This window comes from Malus domestica, chromosome 05 (assembly GCF_042453785.1).
Source record: "Malus domestica chromosome 05, GDT2T_hap1".
In the NCBI taxonomy this organism is placed as follows: Eukaryota; Viridiplantae; Streptophyta; class Magnoliopsida; order Rosales; family Rosaceae; genus Malus; species Malus domestica.
In genome coordinates this window covers 8,489,023-8,504,284 of record NC_091665.1, presented here as the reverse complement: position 1 = coordinate 8,504,284, position 15,262 = coordinate 8,489,023, and the positions used below count along the sequence as shown (strand labels likewise).

The 15,262-nt window shown below is 34.2% G+C and overlaps 1 protein-coding gene across 2 annotated transcripts; it reads right to left on the bottom strand.

Moving 5' to 3' along the window:
* Positions 1-978: 978 nt before the first annotated feature.
* LOC103436557 (protein EXECUTER 1, chloroplastic-like) lies at positions 979-15,010 on the bottom strand. Of its 2 annotated transcripts, XR_011581199.1 has the most exons (13): positions 14,918-15,009; positions 10,661-11,173; positions 9,926-10,042; positions 9,763-9,828; positions 9,488-9,594; positions 7,096-7,177; positions 4,125-4,844; positions 3,899-4,022; positions 2,955-3,124; positions 2,631-2,705; positions 2,397-2,489; positions 2,136-2,283; positions 979-1,351 (listed from the first exon to the last, which is right to left on the bottom strand). XR_011581199.1 is itself a non-coding variant. In XM_070822218.1 (12 exons), exons 2-12 carry the CDS (start codon positions 11,057-11,059, stop codon positions 2,191-2,193), a joined length of 2,046 nt encoding a protein of 681 aa, XP_070678319.1. In that variant the 5' UTR covers positions 11,060-11,173; positions 14,918-15,010; the 3' UTR covers positions 2,131-2,190. The 2 variants fall into 2 exon arrangements, 1 of the variants encoding a protein (XP_070678319.1); XM_070822218.1 differs by lacking the exon at positions 979-1,351 and having other exon boundaries at positions 2,131-2,283; positions 14,918-15,010.
* Between the last annotated feature and the right edge of the window lie 252 nt (positions 15,011-15,262).

The following is a 15,262-nucleotide window of genomic DNA, read 5'->3' as shown; positions in this document are numbered from 1 at the left end:
TTCATGCACAGTTCAACAAAAAGACTTCTTGCATACAAGCTCAGGCCTTACACCTTAACATGAGAGTCCGACACACTGCACTCTGTGTCTAAGCGTGCACGTGTGCTCGTCCGAATAAGTTGCAAGAGAACTACGTAGTATGTATCTGATATATGTCATGTAAGATGTAACAAATAAAGGAATGAGCAAGGGATATCATGAGTGTTGCTGGTAGCAAGCACCTAATTTTTCATGAACCACACTCAAAACATGCAAAAACAAAAGGTAGCTCGGTCTGTTCAAGCGAAGGAAACTCGTACGCACTGTGAAACCAAGTAAAAACCATTCCAAATATAAAGCCATAAGGAGCTTTAGTCTCAATTGTTAAAATGCACCACAAGAGCACAAAGAACTACTCAAGCAATTTAAATGCACTACAACAACACCATAACAAGACTTTCAAATGACAACATTCGCGCAAATGTATTGTATCTAGTCATTTTCAAGTCCCTCTACCTAAATTTTGCATTACATCCTAAGAAATCTAGACTAAGTTCCATGGAACTTTAGAGTCTCTCATGCAAACATACCAAAATGTATGAATTCAAGCCGAAGATAGGTTCCAAGAGAAGAGACCAAACTTCGGTCACTAATTGGATTCTACTCCCACCATATACCAGCAACTCCTTTGCTCTCAAATCATTTTCCCCAATAGGGAAAAAAGAGAGAAACACGGTTCACTCATCACTTAATGATCAATTTTGATAACCGTTTTATCTTCCTCTGATATAAAGGAAAACTAGAACCAAGAGATACCCAAAAAGTCAAACTCAACTCAAACAGAGAGAGACATATATATTACATCCACATTCCCAAACATTGCGACGACAGAAGAAACATGAAAACACCATGTAGAAACCATCACAAATTGTTCTTGCCAAAATAAAATCCAATAAATAACTGTTAAAAAATTTTGTAAAGCTAATTCTCGCATTAAAATGAGGGAGAATTGAGATATTCATATTACCTTTGATTTCTAATTATTTACAACGAACGAGCCCACCAAATACCTACAGGAGTTAATTTGTCTCACCTGATTGAGGTATTTCACAAGCGCTTACTGCTTCGACACAACTCAAGCAAAAGCTAGAAAAAATAGACTGCACAAAAGCACTAACTTAAGCGTATAACAATTGAGCCAAAACGTTTGATGGATTGGCACAAGTTAAATACATACATTGATACCAAAAGAAATTTCCAGCGACAGACAGGTGAATATCTGTTCTATTGCATTCCAAAGCTTCAGCGCAGTTGCTTTTGAGTCAACATGCTTACAAATGCACCAGTAGATATCTAGTAAATATCTTCTAAACTGCACAACACAAGAGACAGCAAAGGAAACCTTCATCAGAGGGGAATGCATCAACTATCATACTGCATTGTATTTAAATAACTTGTTAATTACACAACAAATAGCAATAAAATCACAAAGGAAAGCCTTCCAATGACGATTAGCAAATTCACGATGGATGTCCATACAAGGAAAACACAAAAACGCCTCTTCTTTCAAAGAGCACGGCTGGTTATAGTTGATAAGGTTTAAAATAAGGCCACTAATGCATACATGCATCAATCTTTCGAAACAAATCCTACATGATAGTGGTTGATTCATGCCTACAACTAACTGGATATATAGTCTAAGCCTTTCCCAAATATAATCTGCTGCACCATTTCCCAAATATAATCTGCTGCACCATTTCCCAAATATAATCTGCTGCACCAACTCATCTACTCATCACACCACCCCAAATTCATAGTACCCATCTTTTTCTGATTTTTTTAAAGTTAGGAAAGAAAATATATTTGTCCTCTCTTCCCTCCATCCTATTCAATTTAGTGTTTATTTGAAAACCCTATAAAGAACGTTAATTCTTGTAAAAAAAATTGCCACTGGAATTTAGAGAACTCCAATATATGCGAGCAACTTTCAGAAGAAAAGGGATTGGACAACCTCCCTATTTACTAAACATGATACATATGAGTGTGTGACAAACTAATTGTAGACTTGATTAGCAGAAAACTTAACAGCAACATTTGCAGTATTACCCCAAAACTTCAATAGTTTAAATGGATAATTTTATTGAGAAAGAACTTACCCTACAAAATTTCATAACAATATCTACCAACTGCAATGTTATGTACGATGGAAAGTTACTCTTGAAGCCTCAATCGATTGAAGAAGACCAAGAAATGATACTCAGGATCCCAGTAAACAAATCCAACAACAGGTCCACCCTTTATGTACTGCAACAGTTTCATAAAAGTATATCATATAGTCACTATGCATTCTGGAGATACCGAATGAGTACTTTTTGAGATAAAAACACAGGAAAAAATATAAAGCAAAATTATAAAACCTTCCCATCAAGAACAACAAGTTCACCATCAACCCATCGGGGATTGCGAAACCCTGGCTCAGCAAGCCTCCCCTGTCCTTTATATCGAGCAACCTGAGTTTCAAAAATAAATAATAATGATAAAAGAAACTCTTCTTCAGAAAGCAAAATAAATGTATGCCAAGTTGACGCACGATAGAGAAAATTAATAACAAGTGATCAGAAAAAATTCGATCTAACAAGTTAAACATATACCACTCCAAATTCTTCTGGTATAATCCCTTTATGAGGAAGCTGATATCCTTTCCCAATCTTTGCACGAAATGCCACCTATAGAAATCAAGTGATGAGGTACAAGGACCAAGGTTTAGAAAAACCAGGTAACTAGTCGCTGAAAAACAAAACTTAAGCCCAGATGTTCATTCCAAAGTTGAGAGGAGCGCTTTGGAAGAAATAAGGTGGCTTCCAGTCATCCAAGTATTAATAACATGTATCAGAAAAAAACATAGCCAAATGCCGCATGAGCTTTTATTTCAATAGAATATTATGAAGCTACCAACAATAACATTTTAAAATTACCTGGCCAGCTGGTACATAAGGATCCCCAGTAAGTTTTAAGGCTTCTACATATTCATAAAACTCAAGGTTTAGAGGTTCTTGAGTCCCACCATCCTCTTTCCATTGACCAAATTTACGTCTCAGGTGAATAACTTCTGAGGTGTAGAGCCCATGTGCACCAATGTAAAGCCCTGATAAAATGAACCTATTTTCAGTACATTCAATATAAGGTGGGCTGAAGAATCTGTCATGGATTAAAGCAAATGCACTTAAGGATTCTAGTGACAAAACAGGATGATCAACCATAAGAACTTCTGCACAGCATCAAACATTACTTTTTTTTTTCTCTTTTTTTTTCAGAAGAGGGAGAGATCAGAAACCAGATTTCATTAATTAAAGGTGCAGAAGACTATAATCCACTGAATTCAGAGTCTACAAACTAACAAGCTTCTACAAATAAAAGAATAATACAAGCAAGATAGGCAATGCCTTTTAAAGAATAGCAGCCCTCCGGTAAGAAAAAATTATGTACCAAAATTTTCCAAAATTATAAGGGATATACCTAGAGTGATGGAAAAAGATGCTAGGGTGGGAAATTTGATGAAAAGAAATTAAGTGCTACTTTGGAGATGGTTGTGGAGACCTCCATTAAAGAGGGATTCCTTATGGCATGCTGACTTCAGATGCACATATGAGTCGCATGAAAATAGTTGGGATTCCAAGATAGCGATCAAGGGATGAAGTCTCTGTCCATGGATAGACAATTCTCAAGGGATCACCTTCTTTTTCTTCGTCTTGTTGCTTTATGGTGGGACAAGGAGAAACGGTAAAATTATAGGATGGGTTTTGGGTTGGGGAAACAGGTTAGTGCACTTACTGTTCTCCTCGTTATAGCATACTTACTTTTCTCCTCATTATAGCATCAAAAAGTGAAAAAGATAAAATATAATTTTGAAGGAAATCACCATTTAAAGGATCTAGAGAAGCTGGCATTTCAATGCGATTGAAAGTGGTTGATCCTGACAGTGGTTGATGGTTGTTAACCTGGCTGAGAGCAAGATTTATTAACTCGCCAACATCTTTGAGTACCTGATAGTCAAAACATAAAATGGCAATAACTTTAGTGTATAGGGAGTGGTGGATTTGGTAAAATACAGGTTGTTCAAATTGTACAGTGAAAATTCAGCCAACCTTAAGTGGTATCTTCTCTTTACCCATGAACTTAGACAGATCAAACATAACATTGTCAATGCTTCGCTGACCTCCAAGTTTAGCTTTCTTATCTACAGAAGACCGTTCCTTTCCACGGGAATCCTGTTGGTTAATATCTTTCTCAACAGTAAAGGAAAATGATAAACGTCCCTTCTTCTCCATTTTAGCAGGTACTCGGAGCAAATTTTTAGTAGGCGGGCTGCTTGATAGTTTCTGCCCAAGATCACCAACAACAACTTTAAAGGCAATTTCACGTCGCTCTGCATTTTGAATAATTCCAGGATCAGCATCCAGTTCTATCACATCTGTCTCTTCATCACCTTCAACTTTTTCTTCATCTTCAGCATCTAAACTCTCTATTTCACTATCCTTATCTTCATCATCTTCCTCAATAATCTGTTCAATCACTTTCGATATTAGATCCCTGTCTACCTTCCCTGGTGAGGTCACTTTCAAGACCTTGACCTTCACATTAGGAATCATATCTCTCAAGATACTTTGAAAACCAGAGATATCCTCAGAAAGATCAGAGCCATCATCCCCATCATTACCATCTTCAGCATCTTCACTATCTGCAACAAACAGATCACCTTTTTCTTCAGTTGAATCTATAGGATTCAAGCTGCTACTAGCATCCAATGATTTGGAGCTAACTTGTGGAGAATCGTGAAACACCCCTCCCCGCTTTAAATACACAGCCTGAAATTTATGGCATTAGAAATATTAAGTATATTAGCTGCACATCTTTAAGCATAAAAAATGATGCAATAAACAAGTATCAAGTAATTAATAAGTATCACTTCAAAATTGTCCTTTGTTGTTCCAATCCTATTCCAAACCAAAGAATAATTTAAATCTTCACTAATTTACACCAAATGCCGTTGCTTGTAAATTAAAAACCAAACTGGACTGCCACAAATAAAGGATTGACCAGGAACTAGCACAACTGTCCACTTCATTTCACCCCCAAACTATTGTTTCCTTAACTAAGCCCCAAAACCGGTTTGGTTAGTTCAACCAGCATTGGAAACACAAAACTGTTATTCAGAAAAGTAACCTCTTTCATATCTAGAGACTGATAGGCAACTCGAAGCACAAACTGTACAACTATAGTTCTTTCACCCCTACGCCTTTATAATCCACCAATGTCCTATTCCTTTCCAAACAAATGATCCACCGTCAAAAGGAGTAGGCCTTGTGTTTTCAGTCAATAATGCGCAACATCCTGCTGGAACCACGCAACTCACCCTGCCTCACCAAATAATTTTGATCATAACCTACAGCTAGTGGACAGTGCAAAGTAAGTTATCAGCACTTTCTCCCTTCTCCATACACAGATTTTTTCTGTTACTTACAATGTTTTAAAAGGCTCGCCTCAGGGCGCGCCTAGCCATCCTCTGAGGCTGGGGGTAAGGGTTGCTGCCTTTGTTTTGAGGGAGTGGGCGGAAGGCGTTGCTGGAGCTGCCTAGGCGTGCCTCGGGCATTTTTTTTTTTTTTTACTCCCAAACCCAAATTTTGGGTAGGTTTTAACTGCCTCATACCTCTTCCTTGCACTATCGTCTCTCTGCCTTTATTTCTGATTTTTATTTTTTTATATAATGGATGTGTGTGCTGTCTGCATGTATTGTTATGTGTGCTCATTGTGCTTTTCATCTACATATATATATATATATATAATATGTGTATATATATTTATAATATATGTTTATATATATTTATAATATATGTGTATATATATTTATAATATATGTGTGTATATATTTATAATATATGTGTGTGCTCAGGGTGATTATTAATTAATAATCTTCTTTTTTTTAATATAATATATGTGTACGCTCAGTGTATATATTAAAAAATTTAGGTCCTGTGAGGCTCTGCCTCACGCCTAGGCCGGGCTATCCCTCGGACGCCTCGCCCACGCCTCATGGTTTTAATACATTGGTTACTTGACATAAAAGTCAAAGAATTTCTTTTTCAAAATTTTCATTGGAAAAACATAAAAAGTATTCAACAATCTAAATGTTTGTAGTTGAATATTCAACACTACAATTAAAATATAATATTGAAGTGTGCATATTATGATGTCATCCTAATTGAACCTCCAATCTGGTCCTGGTCAAACCTCTATGCTTGCCCCTCGCTCTTCTAATTTGATGAAACTATAGTTTGACAACATAACCATATTATACTACGAATCTAAACAGCACATTCAAATAAGTCAACAGTCCATACTCACAGTTTGTCAACATAATTATCTTATGGTGCCAGACTGTCTGGCAAGTTAAAATTCCACAATTCAAGATTTCATTATGCATATATGATAACAGATTCTTTATTATAAAGAAAATACCTAAATAAGAACTGTCAATTTGATGAAGAACACTCAGAGGCATCTTACCAAAATTTGTTTTGGAATCTTGTGTTATTGCTTAAAAATCTTAGCCCTTTTCATTATGGAATATTACCTACTATTTTTTATCTTTCATTATGTTTCACTGCTTTGTAATTATTGAAGATTAAAGGTTGCTCTTAGGGTTTGCTGCCTAAAAGAATTTTTTTTTAACGTAAGATTTTGAAAAAGGTGGTTTTGAGAAGCAATGCTAAAAGAGAGTTCTGTTCTATTGTCCTATGGTTCTAGACATTCTATGAAAACAAGAAGACCTAAAATGCCCTAACTTCTGGATTCTGTTTGAAAAATTAAAGAATTTTTGTCAATGTGTTTCCCTATCTAAGTTGGTATAAGAGCCAGCATGGTCATTATGATGCGCGCTGTGCTAATTCTTGTTTAGTTTATTTTTTCAAATGGATGTAAAGTCCAATTAAGATCAAAACAGTCCCAAGCATTCACTGGGAAATGCAAGCCTATTACCGCCCATTTTAAGTTTCGACCACTAGAAAGTTGTAATTGATGCATTAGATTATACTAAAAATTTAAACATTACAAAGATACCTGCTGTCTGTATTCACCATTCTTATTTGCTGTTAAATAAATCTCAAAGAGTGGAACACCAGCTGCAGCAGTAGCAAGCTGCCTGAAGAGATGAAAGTTAATAAAATTATACACACTGCAGGAAGCACCAGTAGCCTACAGAATGGAAAACTACATTTGAAAGAAATTAATTGAAACACAGAGTAAATTCATTGGAAACTACAAAATGATATATGTCTCAAGTACAATGAAAAATAAGACATGAGAAGCATTCCGTAAATATCTATTCTTCAACAGGCAACATATTATAAATCTGATGAGTCCAATATTTTACTATATATTTTACCCTAATCTTAGTATTAATTTATTGATTATTTTGGTGAGATTTTGATATTTTGAATTATATTTCTAATGTAGGACATTCAATTTCCTCTTGAGCATAAGGTAATCAAACAGACAAATTTTAGAGTGATTCCAATTGGAGGATGTTCGTGAGTCTTTCAGATGATTGTACCAAAGTTTCAGATTTTTCTACTGAGCCGTTTGACCATGGCAAAGAAAAAAAGGCCCAGCACACAGCTTTTCCAGATTGATGTTTTTGGACGTTTTGGGTATTTTGGAGGTCAAGATGGCATACTTTGAGGAAGATTCCTTTTGAGGATTTGTTGGGGACGACTTAAGCTTTCAAAAGAGACCTTTTGGGAACAAATCAGAGTTGATTTGGTTGGTCAAAAAGTCTGATTTTCTGAGAAGTCGAATTTCGGTTCAAATAGGAAACCTTTTATATGCTGTTTTATTATTTTATTATGTTTCCTAGTTTTATTCTAAGATCTTTTCTGCGTAGGGTTTTATTTTATAGTAGAATAAATAAGGCTATTTAGGCATTAGGGTGAAGAAGGGGGAAACGCACTACTTTGGATTGACGATTCAAGTTTATTTTCTAGGTGTTTTCTATCTATTTTCTTGATAATATTTTGTTTAATGATTGTTCATAACTAGTCTCTTTTCCTAGGGCGAGGCCACGAGCCTTAGCAAGAATATATAGTTTCTTTTCAATTTACTTATGATATTATGCATGTATGTTTTGAATTATTAATCACCGTTTTAAACTATCTAAGTGTCTTAGTGATTTACGATCATTAGGATGTTTAGAAAAGTAATTTGATACAATTTTGGTCTGAAGGTTCCTTGAAATTGGCATTGGCTTCTTGTGGTTAATAATTGTAATTTCACTTAGGATGAACACCACCACGTCTTAAGGGTTGCATGGTTTTTCAAAGGGTTTTCATAAAACTTAATGAGTCTTTCGTGTTTATATTTGTTCCGAACTTCCGGACGGGTTGCATATTAGATATACGCTCTATGTTAGAGGTTCCAATTAGGATATATATTACGAAAACCTAACCTTCGAAATATGCATGAGTAATTCATAAGTGAATGGGAGAACTACATAGGATTGTTAAGGTGACGGCGGAACCCTAGTGCTTTTACAAATAGTGTCTCTGTAAATTGATTTTCTTTAAATTGTTTTCTAGTTGATTTATTTAATTGTTTTTATTTTAAATTCGTTTTTAATATTTTAAGTCACAAAATCAACCTTTTCCAAAACTTTGTTTTAATTAATTAATTAAGAATTGGTTTAAATACAAATTATTCATTCAATCCCGGTGGAAAAAGACCTTGCTTGAGCCATTTATACTACAGGTACCTGGTTCTCTTGCAAGTATTTTTAAATGTTTTTATCCCTATTTGTGCAGTGGTAAAAATCCTATCAATATCAAAACAGTGGATTTTGAAAATTTCTCATAATTCCAGTGCAAAAATTGCTGATAGAAAATTACAGGCTCCGATCCATCAAAAGTATAAATAGGTTCCATTCTTAGGCAGGACTTCTTTTGTAGTTTCCAATACTGACACAAGAAGTCACTTGGTACCATTTCAATCCAAGGTATTGATAAGTACAGATATAAACGGAGAATTTTTTTTTTTTTTTTTAAAAAGTTATCTTGCTACTAGTACTATCACATCCAATTCAGTAGCATCCCTTGTTTAGTGTTATTTTTTGGCAAGAATATATGCAAAGCCACTCGGACAAACTAGCATCTAAAATGGTTATAGATAACAAAAGAAAAGGAAAAGGGGTTATCCCTGTCCCTCATAGATCTTCACAAACAATAACATGCCTCAACTGTTTGTCTTCTCAACCCCCATAATTCTTCCCATTTCTTCAGATTAAAACTTTAGGTCTTACAATTACAAAATAAAGTAACTAAACTATTAATTTTGAACTTTCTCTTACTTTTTATTGATTTAGAAGCTACTGTTACCAAATTATCAATGCTCTGCTGGTCATGGTCACAACAAAAAACAAAAGGTACACCCAAAACTAAACAAACAACGCAAAACAACTTACCGCGGACTGTAACTCCTTGCGACATATCTTCCATGCTCTGCAGTTACTCGAATAATTAAGCCACGGGGATCCTTCTTATCTTTAGAAAGACCTGCCCACCAACCCACCTACAACACAAAATCGGAAGTCCACATATAAATAAAACAGGTGCAATTTTATCAATGCCAAGTTGAAATTCTACAACCCAAACACACTTATCCAAATGCATTAAACTGAAAAACAGGTACATTTTCACATTACTAATCAGAAACTCATTTCCTTGTTGATTGACTCACCAATCCTGCACCAGCATTATCTCGAAAAAATGCAGCATCCTGGTATCGCTCTTCCTCTACAGCTCTCTGAAATATGAAAACCAACAAAATCTATTTTAAGAAAATGAAAACCAAAATTAGAGAGCAAACGGAGAAGTAAATGCAGGGAGGTAAAAGCACATACATTGAGATGAGATATGACTCTGCCCACGACGTCGTTTGTAGCTGCAGCGGCAATTGCCACCTTGAGCCTTGCAGCATCCTCGAAGTCCTCTGCATATACAGCCCGACCCAACTGTGACTGTTCAAGTTTCAAACAAAAAATTCACATAAATAAGCAAAATCATCATCGCTTCGACAAATGTGTGTGTATATATATTGTTGTGATTTGGCTCGTCAAAATACCAAGGACAAACAGGTTTAGGTTTCCAATTGGTGTTGGGAAAGGAGAAAAGGAATGTGTACAGGTTATTGCCCATAAGAACTGGGAAATAGGTTTTCTTTGTAATCTCAATCAGTGTAGGCTTGTTGGGGGCTACGGAAAGCAGAGAGAATACAAGGGTAGAGAGTCAAGAGTGACAGAGAGATCTAAAGCAAGGTTTCGGGGTTTAGCATAAAGGTTTCCAATACGTTCTTGTAACCGAGTAGTTATTCTCTATAGTGCAGGTGATTAAGTTCGCTGAACTTCACTAAATTCCTTGTGATTGTGTGTGGCGTGTTTACTTTATTGTTCATATATTTGCATGCATCATCTTATACGTTTGCATAACACCGGAGACTATCGATAAATAGGGATTAAAATCTTCATATATATATATATATATATATATATATATATATATATATATATATGTATAGAGAGAGAGAGAGAGAGAGAGAGAGAGAGAGAGAGAGGAGGAATTGTGGTAAAAGGAGAGACCTTGAGAAGGGAGACAAGGCGCTCTTGTTGTTCGACCTCAAGGAAATGGTGGCGCCAGCGATCCCAGTCCCAATCAAGGTCTTCGGTGTAAGAGGGTGCGGATTGGGCGTCGGGTTGGGGTTTAAAATTGACGTAGGAATCGAAGCTTTTGATGGCGTTTTTGATGAGGTCCTGGAGCGCAGAGTCCCATCTCCACTGGGTTGAGTCGGAGGAGGAAGAAGGGTTCTTCTGGCATCGGCAGAGGGAAGAATTGGGAAACCTGGAGGAGAAGTTGGTTTGGGAATGGGAGGAAGGGGAAGAAGGGTAGGAAGGTCTTTTGGGAACGGAGGAGGGGTATGATTTGGGGTTGGGGAAGTTGAACTTGTGAGGACTTGGGGTCGGAGAAGATATGGAAGCCATTGATACAGCAGAGAGAGAGAGGGAAGGAGGAGAAGGAGGAGGAGGAGGATATGCTTTGCGATGGTGCGTGCGCGCGTCTGTGTGTTGTTTGTTTTTGTGTACAAAAACAGAGGGGCTGACCTGGCATTCGTGTCGTGTTTTCCGTGTTCGTGTCGTTTTTGTGTCATACCCGATATCTTAACGGGTCGTGTCGTGTAACACCCGTTAAAATAAACGGGTAAAATGACCCGACCCGAAATCGACCCGATAATATTAACAGGTAATATGACCCGACCCGTTACCCGTTAAGGAAAATATATTTTAAACCAATAAATAATCAAATGAAAAACATAATACTAAATAAGTATATACATTTCATATTATCACATCCAAAACATAAAAACGCAATTTTGTTTTAAGTATATTTTCGCTTACCTAAAGTCTTTAATAGTTTTTTAATTAATGTAGAAGTGTAAAAAAATATAGAAAAAATATATAAACACTCGTAATGACAAGTTTTTTTCAACGATCCAACCGTCAAACTTATTTGTACACATTCCAAGATTGCAAACGTAAAAAATTGTAAAAAAACAAACATTCAAATATTACGTAACGGAACAAAAGTTATCAACGGTTATAAACGAAAAATCACAATTTAACGGTTATTTTAGCTCCGATTTTGATGATTTTTTTACAGATACACTCCTTGACCCTATAAGAATGTAATGAATAAATTTGATCTTTAATTTAAAGTATTTACACTAGTAGATACCACAAAAACTTATTTTATACTTAATAGAAGTATAATATTAACTTTAAGTGTTTGTTTAATCTATTGTTTTGACGCAATATGCATTCTACGAAACTTTTTTCAACGATCCAACCGTCAAACTTATTTGTACACATTCCGAGATCACATACATAAAAAATCATAAAAAACAAACATTCAGAGATTACGTAACGGAACAAAAGTTTTCGACGGTTATAAACGAAAAATCACAATTTAACGGTTATTTAAGCTCCGATTTTGATGATTTTTTACAGATACACTCCTCGACCCTATAAGAATGTAATGAATAAATTTGATCTTTAATTTAAAGTATTTACACTAGTAGATACCACAAAAACTTATTTTATACTTAATAGAAGTATAATATTAACTTTAAGTGTTTGTTTAATCTATTGTTTTGACGCAATATGCATTCTACGAAACTTTTTTCAACGATCCAACCGTCAAACTTATTTGTACACATTCCAAGATCGCATACATAAAAAATCGTAAAAAACAAACATTCAGAGATTACGTAACGGAACAAAAGTTTTCGACGGTTATAAACGAAAAATCACAATTTAACGGTTATTTAAGCTCTGATTTTGATGATTTTGTACAGATACACTCCTCGACCCTATAAGAATGTAATGAATAAATTTGATCTTTAATTTAAAGTATTTACACTAGTAGATACCACAAAAACTTATTTTATACTTAATAGAAGTATAATATTAACTCTAAATGTTTGTTTAATCTACTGTTTTGACGCAATATGCATTCTATGAAACTTTTTTCAACGATCCAACCGTCAAACTTATTTGTACACATTCCGAGATCGCATACATAAAAAATCGTAAAAAACAAACATTCAGAGATTACGTAACGGAACAAAAGTTTTCAACGGTTATAAACGAAAAATCACAATTTAACGGTTATTTAAGCTCCGATTTTGATGATTTTTTACAGATACACTCCTCGACCCTATAAGAATGTAATGAATAAATTTGATATTTAATTTAAAGTATTTACACTAGTAGATACCACAAAACTTATTTTATACTTAATAGAAGTATAATATTAACTTTAAGTGTTTGTTTAATCTATTGTTTTGACGCAATATGCATTATACGAAACGTTTTTCAACGATCCAACCGTCAAACTTATTTGTACACATTCCGAGATCGCATACATAAAAAATCGTAAAAAACAAACATTCAGAGATTACGTAACGGAACAAAAGTTTTCGACGGTTATAAACGAAAAATCACAATTTAACGGTTATTTTAGCTCCGATTTTGATGATTTTTTACAGATACACTCCTCGACCCTATAAGAATGTAATGAATAAATTTGATCTTTAATTTAAAGTATTTACACTAGTAGATACCAAAAACTTATTTTATACTTAATAGAAGTATAATATTAACTCAAGTGTTTGTTTAATCTATTGTTTTGACGCAATATGCATTCTACGAAACTTTTTTCAACGATCCAACCGTCAAACTTATTTGTACACATTTTGAGATCGCATACATAAAAAATCGTAAAAAACAAACATTCAGAGATTACGTAACGGAACAAAAGTTTTCGACGGTTATAAACGAAAAATCACAATTTAACGATTATTTTAGCTCCGATTTTGATGATTTTTTACAGATACACTCCTCGACCCTATAAGAATGTAATGAATAAATCTGATCTTTAATTTAAAGTATTTACACTAATGGATACCACAAAATCTTTTTTATACTTAATAGAAGTATAATATTAACTTTAAGTGTTTGTTTAATCTACTATTTTGATGTAATATGCATTCTACAAAACTTTTTTTAACAATCCAACCGTCAAACTTATTTGTACACATTGCAAGATTTCATACGTAAAAAATCGTAAAAAACAAACATTCAGAGATTACATAACGGAACAAAAGTTATCAAATGTTGTAAACAAAAAAATCACAATTTAACGGTTATTTTAGCTCCGATTTTGATGATTTTTTACAGATACACTCCTCGACCCTATATGAATGTAATGAATAAATTTGATCTTTAATTTAAAGTATTTACACTAGTGGATACCACAAAAACTTATTTTATACTTAATAGAAGTATAATATTAACTCTAAGTGTTTGTTTAATCTACCGTTTTGATGCAATATGTATTCTACGAAACATTTTTCAACGATCCAACCGTCATACTTATTTGTACACATTCCGAGATTGCAAACGTAAAAAATTGTAAAAAACAAACATTCAGAGATTACGTAACGGAACAAAAGTTTTCGACGGTTATAAACGAAAAATCACAATTTAACGGTTATTTTAGCTCCGATTTTGATGATTTTGTACATATACACTCCTCGACCCTATAAGAATGTAATGAATAAATTTGATCTTTAATTTAAAGTATTTACATTTTTTATATATGAGTGATTGTATATATATTTTTTTACATTTTTTACACTTCTACAATAATTATTATTAATTTTGCCCTCAAATAAAAAACATTATTCATGAGGGTTTGAAGGATTTTAAAAATCTAAACGATAATATAAGTGTAACAATTATCTATTCGTGAAGGAATAATGATAAATCACGAGTGTTTATATATTCTTTCACATTTTTCATACTTGTATGTATGTCTTCTTAGTTTTTGCATATACAAATACTATACTAGTATATTTTAATTTTGGACAAGAATATGTTATGTAAAATTTATCCTAGTAATGATAATAAGGAACTCTCATAATAAAAATAAATAATGACTAAAACTTTTTTTTATTTTTTTATAATTTATATAGAACAATAATACAAAACTATATATTTAATATAGAATATATTGTATATATTAATATGACTATTGTATTTTATAATAAATCTTTTAGTAATTAAACTTTAAAATTATTAAAATAATTTTTTTCTTAACGGGTCGAAACGGGTTACCCACGTGTTACCCGCGTGTATACCTGTTAAGAACCCGTTATTAACAGGTTCTTAACGGGTCACCCGATAGTGACCCGATAAGTTATCGTGTTGACCCGAAACCCGTTATTTTCGTGTCGTTTTCGTGTCGTGTCATCGTGTCGTGTCAAAAACTGCCAGGTCTAGGCTGGAGGCTGTGGCCAAACTTGGGGATAAGGTCGTCCTGTGCTTTATACACCCGTGATTGTTCAGGTGTTAAAACAAAACAACATGGAGAGGGCTAAGGCCTTCTCCAACCCAAGGGTCGGAGGACTCTCTTTGATCTTATAATTCTTCAAAAAATTAATATTTTAATGAACAATATCAGATCATTTTTCTTACCATCTCCAACTGATGGGTCAGAGGGCCATAGGCCAAACATAGCCTTGTGACAAAAAATCATCTTCAACTGAGGAGGTCAAATGATCATAAGGCTAAACATATTTTATTATTTTAATTGAATTAATATGGTTACTTAAATTAAACTACCTC

Bases quoted from the DNA above. Each gene is read 5' to 3' on its own strand.
- LOC103436557 (XM_070822218.1), bottom strand. From the start codon at position 11,059: ATGGCTTCCATATCTTCTCCGACCCCAAGTCCTCACAAGTTCAACTTC. The intron at 3,125-3,898 runs GTGATTTCCTTC...TCATTTTATCAG, and splicing joins TTCTCTAGATCCTTTAAATG to GGCTTTACATTGGTGCACAT. The intron at 2,490-2,630 runs GTATATGTTTAA...TTTGAAACTCAG, and splicing joins TACCAGAAGAATTTGGAGTG to GTTGCTCGATATAAAGGACA.